The 14,792-nt window shown below is 43.2% G+C and overlaps 1 protein-coding gene across 10 annotated transcripts in view; it reads right to left on the reverse strand.

Moving 5' to 3' along the window:
* LOC108282120 (putative DMBT1-like protein) overlaps positions 1 to 14,792 on the reverse strand; it is a 72,668-nt gene that overhangs the window by 8,064 nt on the left and 49,812 nt on the right. For 5 of the 10 annotated variants that reach the window (XM_017497895.2, XM_037727633.1, XM_017497896.2 and 2 more), the window contains 11 exons: positions 14,396 to 14,586; positions 13,190 to 13,219; positions 12,497 to 12,538; positions 11,290 to 11,607; positions 10,009 to 10,038; positions 8,984 to 9,301; positions 8,473 to 8,505; positions 6,371 to 6,403; positions 4,924 to 5,077; positions 3,201 to 3,418; positions 764 to 805 (listed from right to left, as the gene is read on the reverse strand). In XM_017497895.2, the coding sequence (XP_017353384.2) occupies positions 764 to 805; positions 3,201 to 3,418; positions 4,924 to 5,077; positions 6,371 to 6,403; positions 8,473 to 8,505; positions 8,984 to 9,301; positions 10,009 to 10,038; positions 11,290 to 11,607; positions 12,497 to 12,538; positions 13,190 to 13,219; positions 14,396 to 14,586 (1,409 nt within the window). The remainder of the gene's footprint in view (positions 1 to 763; positions 806 to 3,200; positions 3,419 to 4,923; positions 5,078 to 6,370; positions 6,404 to 8,472; positions 8,506 to 8,983; positions 9,302 to 10,008; positions 10,039 to 11,289; positions 11,608 to 12,496; positions 12,539 to 13,189; positions 13,220 to 14,395; positions 14,587 to 14,792) is intronic. The other 5 variants (XM_037727631.1, XM_037727632.1, XM_037727635.1 and 2 more) reach the window with 5 other exon arrangements.

Below are 14,792 nucleotides of genomic sequence, written 5' to 3' on the forward strand. Positions count from 1 at the left end.
GGTCAGGGAAGAGGCTGGGCAGGGCCCAGGGGCCCAGGGAGCAGCGAAGGGGGCAGGTGAGAACTCGTCCTCAGGAAGCAGGAGGCTGCAGGAGGCAGGACCACACATGCTTCGAAATCTTGAGTTTGGGAGAAGGTCACTGTTGCACATTGACTTTGAGTAGGTTGCCAGTCCACTCTGCTGTGTTGGCTAAGCCAGGAGGCCTGCAGAAGAGCCCTAAATGGTTTACTTCTCATCAGCAGTCTCCTCTTGACCCACTGGGAGACAGTCTGGCATTTAATGTATCTTTTCTTTCCTGCATACTTTCATTTTCTAACCATATCCCTAAGAGGGAAAACTTTCCCCTTCTCTCTTCTCCCTATTGACCTTCTCAGCCATAGTGACTCAGTCTTTCTCCATCTTTCTCCTCCTGCCGTCCCTTTCTCTGCCACCAGAAGACAGTTTTGGATATGATTCCATTTGGGAAACGTGGCTGCTTAGCTCCTTGCCTGAGCACTAGTTCTCAACATTGGCTATACATTGGAATCACATGGGGAGCTACAAATATTGCTGATGACTGAGAGTGACCTCAGAGACTGTAATATGGCAGATCAGGGATGCAGCCTGGAAACCAGAAATTTCAAAAGCTTTCTGAGTGATTCTAGTGTGCAGCCAGAATTGGGAATCACCAGCCTAGTCATTGTCTACCAGTGTCTAGGTCAGGACAGAGGTTACATTTCTTTTTAAATTTGCCAAGATAGTAGAAATTCAGTGTTGGACCTACCTGGGGGTGCAGGAGTCACAACTGGAGCCCAGTCTCCAGCATCTGCATGCATACAAGAAAAAATTAGAAAAATCTAAATTGCATTCTATGAAGACAAAGAAATGGTGGCTTTCTAGTGCGGGGCAGTCTCAAGCAGGCAGGTCCCGTGTCACATAAGCAAAAACAAGGCCATGGTTAAACTCTGGAAAAGCAGCTCCAGAACTGAGAGAGGAGCAGAGAACAGGAGCAGCCAATTGTGTGGCCCTGTTGTGTTTGTCCTCAAAATGAAGTCAGGCTCTCAGCATTCTCTCTCTACCTGGCTGAAGGGACATTCATCTGTTGGGTCACTATCCTAAAATTCCCTGGCTCCACTCTGTGCATGGCCTTCATCCATCAGTAGGATGTGTTTGGATGAAAGATCAGAAAGAATCTATCATGGAAGGGGAAGCTACCTGGGCAGATGACACCAGCATCCTCATCATGGCCACACTTGTGGTCTGACCAGCCAGAGCTGGGGCACTGGCCAATATAGTTCTCACTTCCTGAACACCGGATGTTGTCTAGAAGGATGTCTCCAGAGTCTGGGACAAAGTGGGCCTTTCCAGGAGCAGCAATGGCCAGACCACACCCAAGCTGCCAACATACAACCTCAGCCTCATTCAGGTCCCACAGGTCATCACACACAGTGCCCCAGGAGCCCTTGTGTAAGACCTCACGTGTCCTAAGCACTGGCCGGAGCCACCCACCAGCCGCAACTCTTGTCTACCTTCTAAACAGAGCAATATTTTATTTTTGAGTTTGGTAACTTTTAAGTAGCAGGTGATTTCTATCTTCTGTGTTTGTGGCTAAGGCAAACATGAGAGCAAAACCTTAAAGCCAACTGATTTCGTAATAGGCTTAAGGGCTTCAGAGTGAGACAGGAAGTGGATTTGAATCCTTGTTCTATGGCTTCCTAGTTGTGTAAACTTTTATAAGTGCCATTGTCTCCCCGAGCCTCAGTTTTCTCATCTGTAAAATGGGGACTCCAGCAGCATCTAGAGGGTATGCTACCAATGAGAGTATAATCAGCACCCAGCACATCAGGGTTACTGCAGATCTTGCTTTGTGGTTTTTGTGTCACAATGCTGGGTTATGGGAGGGCAGGTTCCCAGCTGCCTTTTCGTATGTGTCTTGGATAAGGGTAGATTTAATCCACCGAAAGGCACCTGGACCACAAGGGTGACTGTGACTTCACAGAACACAGTGGCAGTGTTCTATCTGGACTGAAGGTCTGTGGCTAGTTAGAGTTATCTGATGTGGAGACACTGTAAGGACAGCCTCCCCTTACTGTGTCCACTGGCTCTGTCACTCTGGTCTTCTTTCTGCTGTTCCAACATGCCCAACTCTTTCCTCTGCTTGGAATGACTTTCTTTGTCATTCATCACATGCCACCTCTTCAGAGATGCCATTTGTTCCATCCAGTCCATTGTAGTACCTTCTCCACTCCAGGCACCCTCTACTCTCCCACCTGGCTCTTATACCCGGCCCTCATCTCTGTCCTTTATCATCCTTACCCCAAAACCAGTTTGTTTACTTCCTTGTTTCTTGTGTTTTGGTCCTCTTTACTTACCGAAGTCCACACTAGAATATAAACAACATGAGGGCAGGGAACTCACGTAACTGTGCTCTCGCACTTACAGCCAGACCTGGTACATAGCAGGACCTCTGTAACTATTGTTGATTAGATAAATGGTGGTTTTGAGTTAATGAGTGTCTGGATTTCAAATGTTGGAGCTTACTTAGCTTCTCCAGGGCAGAGTTTCAAACATTCCTTCAAGGGTGAAATATACAAGGAATTCCCTTACTCAGATACAAGCAAACCCCAAACCATATCCAGGGACTTACTACCTGGTTTTCTGGTGGCCTAAAAGAATTACTGGGGTTTCTGCAGGGGCTCCTCAGCATCAGAGGTTTCATAGTTAGCAGGCGGTGTGCTTGCAGGGTGAAAATTGGACCTGGCTCTGGAATGACTGCCTGCAGGGTCATGGCTAACAGGAATCCCAAAGCCTCTCATTTGGATGAGACTAGGTTTCAATGTATGCAAGGTATAAAACAGCCCAGCAGGTGGAGGAAGTGGAGTCTTGTCACAGGAGTGTTGAACTTCCACATTTCAGCACTCTGGACAGTTCCCAAGAGGCTGCAGATAGCAGATGCAGCCCTAAGACCCTTTATAGCACCCAGGTTTTCCCTGCAGGCAGTAAGAGCCTGGCCACTCACACACAGAATGCACATGACTGACTCATTGTAACTTCCCATGTGGCTTCATGGTGGGAAAATCCAGCAGCTATGGAGCAGGGTTAATGAAGTCAAGTGTGAGGGTTTTAAAAGACTGAATCACAGGCCTGTACTAGTAAGGAAGTCTCTGAAGTTAGAAACTGTTCTGTCTTTTAACCACCAAAAAATGCTTGAAGCTTCCTACCTGACTGCCTTTCACCCTGAGGAATGGCGTTAAAAAGAGCGTAAAAGCCAGTGTTGGTTATTATAGAATCACTTTGGAACACCACTGTCATGATGTGTGAGGAGGAGAAGAAGATCACAGTTGCAGGGGCACAGAACTTCCCCATGGAGAGTGAGGCAATCCTGGGGCCATCGAAGATTTCAACAGAGTCATAGGGACATCCAAGGATATCTTCCAGCCTGGGATGAATAGACATGGAGGGGTAATGGCAGATTAGAAACTTCCTAGATATTAAAGCTAAAAAAAAGTGTGACAATCATAGAGAATAAATATTTGGATTATATTTAAATTGCACACTGAAATGTAAAATATTAATTAACTTTTTCAGATGATCTATCACCACTCTATTTTCTCTGGCTAAGGAATGTGTGGGGCTTTCACCTACAATCACTTAATAGAAGTTTTAAAATTATAATGGTTTTGGCCAATCACAATCTACATAGGACATTAGGAAATATTATTTACACTGCAACTAAATTCATAACAGTCAGATCACCCCAATGATCAGCATGTAACAGACATCACAGTCAGATTTTTCCTACTTCTATATTTCACAATATTTGCCATACTCAAATTCTTGGGCAGGAACAAACTTGATTTTAAAATAAAATCAAGGCAGGATACAGAAGATTATTCGTAGTATGGCACTTACTCATGAGGGAGGCAAGGGGAAGTGATTTTGAAGGAGCAGACAATGGGTAACATAATAGAATTTGGAGGTATGAGTTCAAGGTTCTTACCTCATTGTGGCTAATTGTATCCCTAGGGTTTTAGTCAACAAAGATAACATGTCCTGGGGCATTTCTGGCTTAGCACATCTCTGAATCCATGGCTGTGGTAGAGTCATGATGGAACACAATTCAGTGCATGCCTGGAGCTAATGATCATGGAATTCCACAGTCCGGCTGTGTTTGTAACATGACGTGTGTCATACACAAGAAGAAGAGTTTCATGCAGACTCTTTTACAGACCCACATGTTGGTGAAAAGGTGGGGCATTGACATCACACAGACTAGATGGGTTGGCCTTGGGCAAATTAGTTATCCTCTTTGAGCCTCAGGCTCCTTATCTCTAATGGAGATGACAAAGACATCTATCTTTGGGCTGTATAATCCTGGAGTATGGCAAAGCACACAAAGTCTGGGGCAGCAGTAAAATATCAGCTGTTATTTTATGTCATGGAGATTAAAATGTCAGTGACTTTGGAATATTTATTCTCTTTATGTCAGAGATGAGGCAATGACACTAATGTCTCCTCTTGCTTTGCAGAACATTTAAAAGATACAGGGCCCAAAGCTGGAGTAGTTGGCTAATGTGTGTATGACAATTTTCTTATTGTTTAAAATTTGGATTCAAATAAGAAAGTCTAAGAGGACAAACATTGGTTACCAGTGTACAATAAGAGCAAAGCTGTTGAGAATTTTTGTGGTATTTTTAGAAAAAACATAAAAAGAAACAGTATCAAAATATGTTAACAAACCACTTACTGAATTTTTCAACTTAGAAGTAACTCACTTGATAGTGCTACAAAATTAACCCAAAATCTGACTTGAAAAAACTACAGAATGTTGGGCTCTTCTGCTTTCACTCTTAAATTTTTCCCACTAAAATAAATACTTTTAGTCTGATTTTACAAATCAATGTTCTTATGTACATAGAATCTTCTCTTTAAAAGTTTTCTTACTTCAAACTTGGAATTATGAGTTCTATGCAAAATTTTGTATCCACGTGGATCTCCCAAACACATTGGATGTCTGTTGGGTAGTTTTCTGGATACTGTGGACTAGAAAATGAGCCAGAGAATCTAGAAATGACCCCTCCACAAGGGTTACTTCCTCCTGAAACAACAGGAAAAATGGTGTTAGAACGTGTCCATCTGGCATTACTGTGTAATCCTAAAAAAGACCAGCTCATACAGTGGTCTGGTGGATTTGGGATGCAGTTAGTTGGCCTGGGTGGGCATGCACAGACCTCTAGCTTAGGGAAGGAGAGTCCATTCAATCTAATTCAGATGAAGCAAAAAGTATTCATGTGTGCAAGTTCCTTGCTTTTCCCTCTCTCTCAGCACCTGATAAAGAAAATGTCCTATGTGTCCTTTCTGCTTACAGTTTTTCTCCACTTCTCTAAAGTAGGAGTTTTGTTTGCTGGGAAGGGACAGAGTAAATCTAAATAATAAGAGACTAGAAGAAGAGATGAAGAAACAGAGGCCACATGTGCCTGGGAAAGGGGAGAGTTTGAGGAGGTTTGGGGAGCAAGAGGTTCTAGAACAACTTTGGGTTCTGATAAAGGGACACTGATCTGTTAGGGGATGTTATGACTGGCACCTTCCTTACTCTCCATCACTTTTGCTGGGTAGACTATGTTTTCTTTAACTCATATATTTAGTATGAGACTGGAACTTGCAGGATTTGGGATTTATAAGGCTTAAACAAGATAACAGCAAAATATAATAGTTTCATATACATTATCATATTATCATAGATAGATACACATACATGTATGTATTTAAAACAAGATTTCACATGAAGAAGCAGAAAACCTTGAATCATCAAATTATTTTTGGAGGAAATCTGAAAGCACAATATGCTTTATTGACCTTGTCTCTAAACTGTGAAGTTGCTTAATTTTTCTACTTTCTGTTCCCCTTGGTCAACTTATGATTCTCCCAGAATCTCACAAATTCCTTGTCTTTCCCGAGATGGACTGAAATAAGTGATGATGTTTTTATTCATCTGGTAGTTTTATCACTGACCGCATTTGTAAGATACAGTAATGAGGCCAGGTCAGGCAGACACTGGAACCTGGGGGAGTTGGACCTTCTGAAATCTCTACACATGGCATGGGATAATGAACTGCTGCCTTCTGCAGGACTATACCCAGAGACGACAGGCTGAGTATGGGCCCGACGTCTGGGCAGATACACAGCCCCCTTCCCAGCCTGCTCCTCTTGTTGTATGTAAAGTCAGTATTTTTTTACAGAGTTTATTACACAGAGTGGCATCAGAGAAACAGAACCCTTGCCCACACCATGCCAGGCTCTGTTGTGCTATGTCCCGGGCACACTGCCCAGCATCTGCCATGATGGTTCTCCTGGCATGGAATGACCATTTTAATTTAACATAAATGACTACCTTTTATGTGATCCTGAGAAGCTGCAGAAGAACCTGAAAGGGAATGAAGGGAGAAAATAATGACACCCAGGTGAAAATATTTAGCCTTATCTACAAGTCAGTGAAATATAAAGGGTTTCCTCAGAAACATCAATATACTTGGTGCAAACAGAGGAGAGGTTGCACTGAAGGTGCTGAGTGAATATTTTCTACGGTTCTGTGGCAGTTTAGAGAAGGCCACAAATTCCTAGACATGCCTCCTGTCACAAGATGGGGTCTAGGTTTCCTTCCTTGAACCTGGGTGGGTTCTGTGACTGCTTTGCCAACAGAATATGGCAGGAGAGGCTCTACACCTTAAGAAACTGGTGGCTTCCACCTCCCATCTCTGGGAACACTGGCTTGCTCATGCAGCCCTCAGCTACCTTACAAGAAGTCTGAGTGTCACCAGACATGGTGACTGTCACCTGTAATCACAGCACTTTGGGAAGCCAAGGCGAGTGGATCACCTGAGATCAGGAATTCGAGACCAGCCTAGCCAACATGGTGAAACCCCATCTCTACGAAAGATACAAAAATTAGCCAGGTATGGTGGCAGGTGCCTATAATCCCAGCTACTCTGGAGGCTGAGGCATGAGAATTGCTTGAACCCAGGGTGGGGGGTGGGCAGTGGAGGTTGCAGTGAGCTGAGATTGTACTACTTCACTCCAGCCTGGGCAAAAGAGCAAAACTCTGTCTAAAAATAATAATAATAATAAAAAATACAATAAACCAGGAAAACAACTAACACGAAAAAGAAGTCTGAGTGTGCATGGTCTCTCAGCAGGGTAGTCAGACTTCTGGCTGAGCTCATCTTTCCAGCTGACCCAACCAAGGCACCAAATCTGTGAGTGAAGCTGTGTTGAATTCTCCAGACCAGTCACCAGATGAACTCCACTGAGCAACACTGCTTAATGCTCTATAGGGCAGAAGGGTCTCCCAGCTGAGCGCTGCCTGAATTCCTGACCCTCAAAGACATGACATACATCTAAATGGTGGTTGCTTTAAATTGCTAAATATTGGGGAGCAACAGATAACCAGAATGGCTCCTTTCACTCAATATCATTTTTCTTATTTCCCTGACATACATAAAAAGAGAAAACTACAGATGAGTCTTCACTGTAATATCCACCACTCTTGACTCCAACCATGGCCCTTTAACTTTAGACAGTCCCTCGCTTCTCACTCATGATCCCAATAGGTAAAGCTGGCCTTCCCCCAAGAACATCAGGACACATCGAGGTCTTCTCCAGGCAAGTGCCCAAGAGAGATGCTTCTGCCAATGGCTAGTAGCTTGTCTGTTCACTGAGGCTGTGTAGGGATCAGCCAGGTGCATTCAAATGGGGAGAGATGGTCTTGTAAATTCCAGTCCCGACACTTTCTAATCAAGTTATCTTCGGCAGGTTTTTTGATCTCCCTAATCCTTAACTGTGAAATCACCTTTAGTATCATTTCAGAAATCACAGTGTCTGTGGTTGGTCTGGTTTTCCTAATTTTTGGTCTTTGTTACAGATGAATATTAGTCAATAATTCAATGATAAGATCTTTGAAAAGGAGTGAAAGTCATAAGATCCCTAAGAGCATGTACTTTGGGGACAGAATGATCAATGTCAAAATTTGGCTCATTAACTTGCTGAGTGATTCTGAGAAAGTTACTTATCCATTCTGTGTCTCAATTTTCCCTTCTGTAAAACATAATGGATAATGGCTTTTTCATGATTGTCCTTATGATTAGCAATGACCTGAGCAAAACATCTCCCCATGTTTACTCTAGTTTTCCCTAGTTTTTGTGTAGCTGGGTCAATGGATGGGTAAATGAGATTGATGGCCAAGAGCAATGGCAGCTTAGGTTCAGACACCCTGGCTAGTCCTCAGCACCTCAGCTAACTTTCTATGTCTCAGGTTATCTGGAATATATGAATAACCCAAGAACCTGCTTCAAGAGGTTCTTGTGGGGATTGTAAGAGTTATATATATGAAGGGCTCAGAACAGTGCCTGGTTCCTAGCACTTATAAGTATTTGCTGCTATAATTTATTATTATTATTATTAGAAAGATGCCTGAATTAGAAAAAAATATGGACATACCTGGAGGTGTGGCTGGAGGTAGGTCTTCTGCATCTGAATGCATAAAAAAAGGTAAGAGGTTATTTTATTTGGGGTGACAAGGTATAGGAACCCAGAATGCCAGAACTACCCCTTGGGCAACTTCAACCCTCCTCTGGCAGATTCCTTAGCATAGAAGGTTGGGGAACAGCAGCTATGTCAACTCTGCCCCATAGCAGCCAGGGCTGGATTGCCGTTGGCCCTTCTTATGCAGAATCCCTAGACTACTTGTTAAGATGCATATTCTAGGGCCCCTTTCCTACTTAGTCATAATCTCTGGGGGTAGGACCCTAGAATCTGCATTGTAATGTCCATTTGGTGCTCATGCCAATGAATTAGAGACCTTTCCTGTGCAACTCTTGTGGTGTCCAAAGGAGACACTTGAGAAACAGGCAGACACATGGATGGATGGATGAAAATTCCACCCAGGATGCAGTTTCAAAACGCCACAATTGCAGCATCAGGAATCACTGGCTGAGAGGAGAGAGGATACCTGAGCAGATGACACCGGCATCCTCGTGGTGGCCACAGTTGTGTTCTGACCAGCCCAAGTGGGCACACTGGCCCAGGTAGTGCTCTACCCCAGAGCACTGGAGGTTGTCCAGGAAGATGTCTCCTGAGCCTGGGCCAAAGTAGGCCTCGCCAGGGCTAGAAACAGCCTGCCCACAACCGAGCTGCCGGCACACAACCTCGGCTTCATTGAGGTCCCACAAGTCATCGCACACGGTGCCCCAGGCACCCTGGTGGAAAATCTCCACACGTCCCGAGCACGGGCCTGAGCCGCCCATCAGCTGTAGCTCTGGCCAGTCCTCTGTAGGCAGAGACACAGTATGTGAGTTCCCAAAAAACCCCACCTAGGTCCACCACTGCCACATTCCCCAGTCTTTAGGCTTGTTCTTCAGATTTCTCATGTGTTCCTGAGTTGCAGGTTGTGGGATCTTCAGTCAATTTAATTTTATTTTAAGTATGTATAGTTTATCTTTTATGTTAGGCACTGATGATACAGCTCTAAAACAGAGATGTGATTTCTGTCCTCAGGGAGCCCAGAGTCTATGTACTAGTCAAATGCAGACACTGCTACAGTGCATCATTGCACAGTATGATAAATGGACCAAAGTGGGGAAATAGGATGCTATGAAAGGGACAACAGAGAGGAAGGGGCTGGGGAGACACCCCTTAAAAAAGTGAGAACAAGCTAGTCATGGGAAGAGCTGGGAAGGCGCCTTGAGCCAGAGGAATAGCATATGTGAAAAGGCCATGAAACCCATTTCACTCTGCATGCATCTCCAAAAAATATTGACTTAACAAACACATAAACACACACACACATATACCCATCATCACATGTAAAAAATCAAAAGTATTTTTAAATAAGACTTTCTAATAGAATCTCAGTGGTGTGAAAATCCCTGCAGTTTAGCTAAAGATCGTGATCTTAGAACTGAAACAACAAATAGCTCAAGGACAAAATCAAGAATAGCTGATATTTAATTCCCATCAACAAAAGGTGTGACTGACCTGGACTGGTAGCAAGTGATTCTTCAGCATCTGTTTATAGAGAGAACAAGTATGTCAGTATTTTTTTTTTTTGAAATCCTGACTTTAACAACTGAAGATGAAGGTTTTAGTTCCATCATTATATGTGTTTATTAATCTGATGTGGGAAAAATTAGTCCTTTTAAAAAAAACATAGTACTGGGAGAAGCAGATTCATCTGTAGATAATGAAAATAAGTTTCTGTCTGGTTGTTGGTTTGTACTGAGTTATAAAAAAATGGCCAAATGCAAAGGTACATTTGGGATGATCTGACTTAAACCATCAATTTTGTAGCGGGTGAGTTTCACTTTGGGTGTCTTTGGGGGGACCTCAGATTTAGACAATCATCCTCTGGAAGACTGAGATGTGGGAATAACATGTACCCATGAGGCTGTCACTAGGTTACCTGCCAACCATGATAAGATGTCACAAAGCAAACAGACATATGAATGCACCAACACATAAGACAATGTTTTTAAGTATGCACCTGAAATTAAAGGTCATGGTTAGCAGGTACTGATATGCAATTGAGCTGCTTCTCACATGGGCAACTCCATGCAACTCTAAGCCCTCCTAATTTGAGTTATGATTACCAATTTTTTCAAGTCATATCAGGTATCACAGCTGTTAGTTTACCAAAAGGTATCTCATGATCAGAAATGATTATTAATAGACATTACAGAGGTGGCTAACTTACTGGTAGCTAACTGTTGATACACAAGAAAATCCAGAATATATTTTAAAAATTGTCACAAGCCAATTGAAGTCAGTCAGGTTAGTGCACAGATTTCCTTGGTGTTGTGATTGAGTGAGGAAATGGTAGTAAGAATTACCAATATGTTTAAGGGAGAGTTGAAGAGTTGCTCACACACAGTCTGTGTGTCAGCACCAGCTCTGGAAGCCAGACTCAAGTATTCCTGGCTCTGAGGTCTCCCCTAGCCTTGCTACTGCAGGGTGCCTCTTTCAATGAGCTCCTTATTCCCATCATTAAAAAATTCTCATCATTAAACATGTTATTTGCATGTTTCAGTAAAGCACACATACCTTTCGTGATACTTACTACCAAATTAGAAAATTAGGTTTTATACTGGAGGCTAGCAGATAAAACCTCATCTATTTAACCAAGTTAGAAAGGCTATAGCAAAAATCAAATGCTACATGTTTGAGGATCCTGTATTTGCCCCAGGCTGACTCTGAACCCTCGCAGGGAGGTTTTGAAGCATGCTGGGACTGGCAGTGCGCATATTAGAGGGGAGAGGATACCTGAGCAGATGACACTGGCATCCTCGTGGTGGCCACAGTTGTGCTCTGACCAGCCCGAGTGTGCGCACTGGCCCAGGTAGCGCTCCATACCAGCGCACTGGAGGTTGTCCAGGAAGATGTCTCCTGAGCCGGGGCCAAAGTGGGCCTTCCCAAGGGCAGACATGGCTCGACCACACCCAAGCTGCCGGCACACAACCTCAGCTTCATTCAGGTCCCACAGGTCATCACACACAGTGCCCCAGGTGCCCTGGTGGAGAATCTCCACGCGTCCTGAGCACCGGCCAGAGCCACCCACCAGCCGCAGCTCTGGCCAATCCCCTGCAGAGAGAGATCTGGTGACTGTTGTTCTCTGGGGGCACTGTATCCTTCCCATGGGTGTTGAGCTCCCCACCCCATACTACTTCTACGTGTGGAGAACTTTGTAGTTGATCAACTAGTCAACCTCTTAGTTGGAAGCTGCAAAGTCATTAGGATTGTCTCTAGCACTAAAAAGTCCACTAATTGAGTATTTATTTTTCCAGGGGTATGTGCCGATTTATTTTGGCTAAATTCAGAAAAACAAATAATTTGCACAATGATTTATGATTTTTACAAAGTATGTGTGTGTGTGTGTGTGTGTGTGTGTGTGTTCACTTCCACCTTTATCATAACTCAGGAAGGTAAGTAGAGGAGTATTGGTATACCAATTTTAGCTGTGAGGAAACTGAAAGTTGGAGAAGCAAAGTGATTCACCCCAAATCCCACATCTGGTAAGCAGTAGATCTAAAGTCAGGTATCCTGATTCCAGAGTTCACAATTTTTTCTCTACTATTCTATGTCACTGTCTCTGGAATGACTCTGACACTCCACTTACTTTGCAAAAGTCTATTGGTAATGCAGATGGGGAGCTAACTATGATCAGTACTGGTCATAAGGAGGAAAGACAGAGCCCCTCTAGAGAGAATTTGTAAGCTGCCCAGGCTTTGATGACTCTGAAAGCTAGCAAAAAATGAACTTTACTCATCCTGGGATGCTAGAGCCAAAAGATCCCAAAAGTTTTAAATGGCTCTAAAAGTTTGGGCAGGGTCAAGTGTCCCATTTGCAAATAGATGGACTATTTGTAGTTGGTCCAGTTTCTGTGTATGAAGCAGATACAGGTGCAGATACAAATGCAGGTGCCAAGACTAAAGGACACTTGGTAAATGAATGAATGCATTTTAGAGCTTACCTGCTCTTGCTATTACTGTCCTGGGTGTTGCTGTTGGGGTGGCTGTGGATACAAGGAGACTTCTTTAATTAAGAAGGGATGACTTGGGCAAGTCAAGAGGGCAGCATTCTGAGATCAGTCTTCAGTAAATGCCAAGATTCTGGCTGATTCTTTTTCCTTGCAATCTTGGTAACATGTGACCTCCCAACTCAAACTCTGTTTTCATGTGCGTCTTTATGTTTCTCAGGTGTGTGTGATTCAACAAAAATAATATTCTCTTTTTCTGCTCAGTTAACATAAATATAAAAGTATTTAAATTATGCTATTCTATGCAAGCATGTAAACTTCATGATCAGTGTCCTTCTGGGAAAAACAGCTGTTTCTTCTGCTTGCTTCTGCTTTAACTTTTTCTAAAAGTGGAGTATCTAATTAGGTGAGTCATTGGCTTTGATAGAAACAAAAAGGGAAATAAAACCAACGATTATCAATATACAGAGACTCAACTGTTGGGAGGCATAACTTGGTTTGCGTGTAAATAGACATCATACTAGCACACAAACAGTGCAGATGGAATCTCTCATCTACAGAAGATTTATACAGGGACCTAGGATCATCTATGAGAGACAGAGCAAATAATGATGGTAAAAGCACTTGGAGGGGGACACAAGAAGAAATTAGGGGTGAAATTTGAGTAATAGCATGAACATGACTCACTGATTAGATGTGGGGTCTGCAACATTGCCTCTGCAAATACAAGGAAATACATCGTCAATAGCCATTTAATGCCAATTACGGTGATTGTTCATTGTCTGCTTTGGCACACAGAGCATCTCCTTTGTGTTTTACAGCATGTTTTCAAAACTTGCTCAGTGAGTCACCCTGGCACTTGGTAAAATACAAGAGATTGTTTTGAACAATGTTTTGGAAAAAGCGGATACTAGTTATTTGCAGTTTCATGAGCTCTGCCTGTTTTCTCTTAGTGGTAAATCATGCAGGACCTCACGTAATTACTGAACCTCCTAAGCCTCAGTTTTCTCATCTGTAAAAGGGGAAGAACCATGGGTCTGTGTGAGGATAACACACATGAAGTACTTAAAACGCTGCCTGGCATACAATAGGGATTCAGTAAATGTTAGCTGCTATTTTGAGCATTTTGATCACTGTTGTTGTTATAATTGCCTAACCCTGAGTACCTTGCACTTCAACAGGCAACCTTGTCTTGGTCCTGCCTTCTTGTCACACATTTTATATTTCCTATCTCTAGGCCATGCTGTTCCCTCACCTGATGTGCTATCTTACCTTCTCTACCTTTAACTCAGCCAGCTTTAGAGGCCATTTCCCCTCAATGTTTCCTTAATACTTTTAACCTATATTGCACTTTCTGTCTTTCCTAATGTCTTTTGCAGAGGTGCATGCATATGTCAATTTAGCATATTCTAGTATATTTATCTGTTCCATTGTTTGCCTTCATCTAGGGTTTCTATTTGTCCTCTACTCTTATCATGTATTTGCCTTAAACATCCTCTTGGTTGTACATCCTGGGACTACAACTTTTTCTGCAGGTCCTAAAACACCTACCTAGTACTAGATTCAGAGTAACTTCAGAAATAACCTTCTAATGGGCTGACTGTGACGAGATGTTGATGTAGAATGAAAAAGCTCACAATAAAGCAACCCATTATCAAGCATTTATGATGTGTCATCACTTTGCGAAGTTTTAAACTTACCTCATTGCATGCAACCCTCACAATAAACCTAGAAAGTCAGGGTCCCTTGTTGTCCCCATTGCATAGGAAAGGAATGGAGGCTGGGAGAGGTCAAGCTGCTTGCCCAAGGTCACAGGGTAAGTGATAGGATGGTGACTCACACCCAGGCAGAGAGTCCAGCTCTAGAATTGTTGCTCTTTACCATTATTCTCACCTTTGGTTGCAGAATAATAATAAGCAATGAAGTTTTTTCCTAGGTTGTTGAAGCTTCGGAAATACACGAGGGTCATTGAGCTGGAGGAGGAGACGTAGGTGGGGCGGAAGCCAGAGCAGGTCTTTCCCAATGACTTTGTTGAGGATGGAGGACCATCCAGGATTTCAAAATACTCATTGGTGCAGTCGAGACTGGGGAAGCAAACACCATGGATGCCTCTCAGTTTCCTCATCAGAAGACCTTAGAGGCCTGCTGTGAGGCAGATGCTTCATTTTGTTACTATAAAGGTGCTAGAGATAAGGGTGAAAGCCTGTCAGCCATTTAAACATAGCACGGGTTCCTTTGATCCTACCTTTTCCCTCTGAGAGCCATTGCTTTAAGGGAACGGGATTTTAAA

This window comes from Cebus imitator, unplaced genomic scaffold (genome assembly GCF_001604975.1).
Source record: "Cebus imitator isolate Cc_AM_T3 unplaced genomic scaffold, Cebus_imitator-1.0 Scaffold235, whole genome shotgun sequence".
In the NCBI taxonomy this organism is placed as follows: Eukaryota; Metazoa; Chordata; class Mammalia; order Primates; family Cebidae; genus Cebus; species Cebus imitator.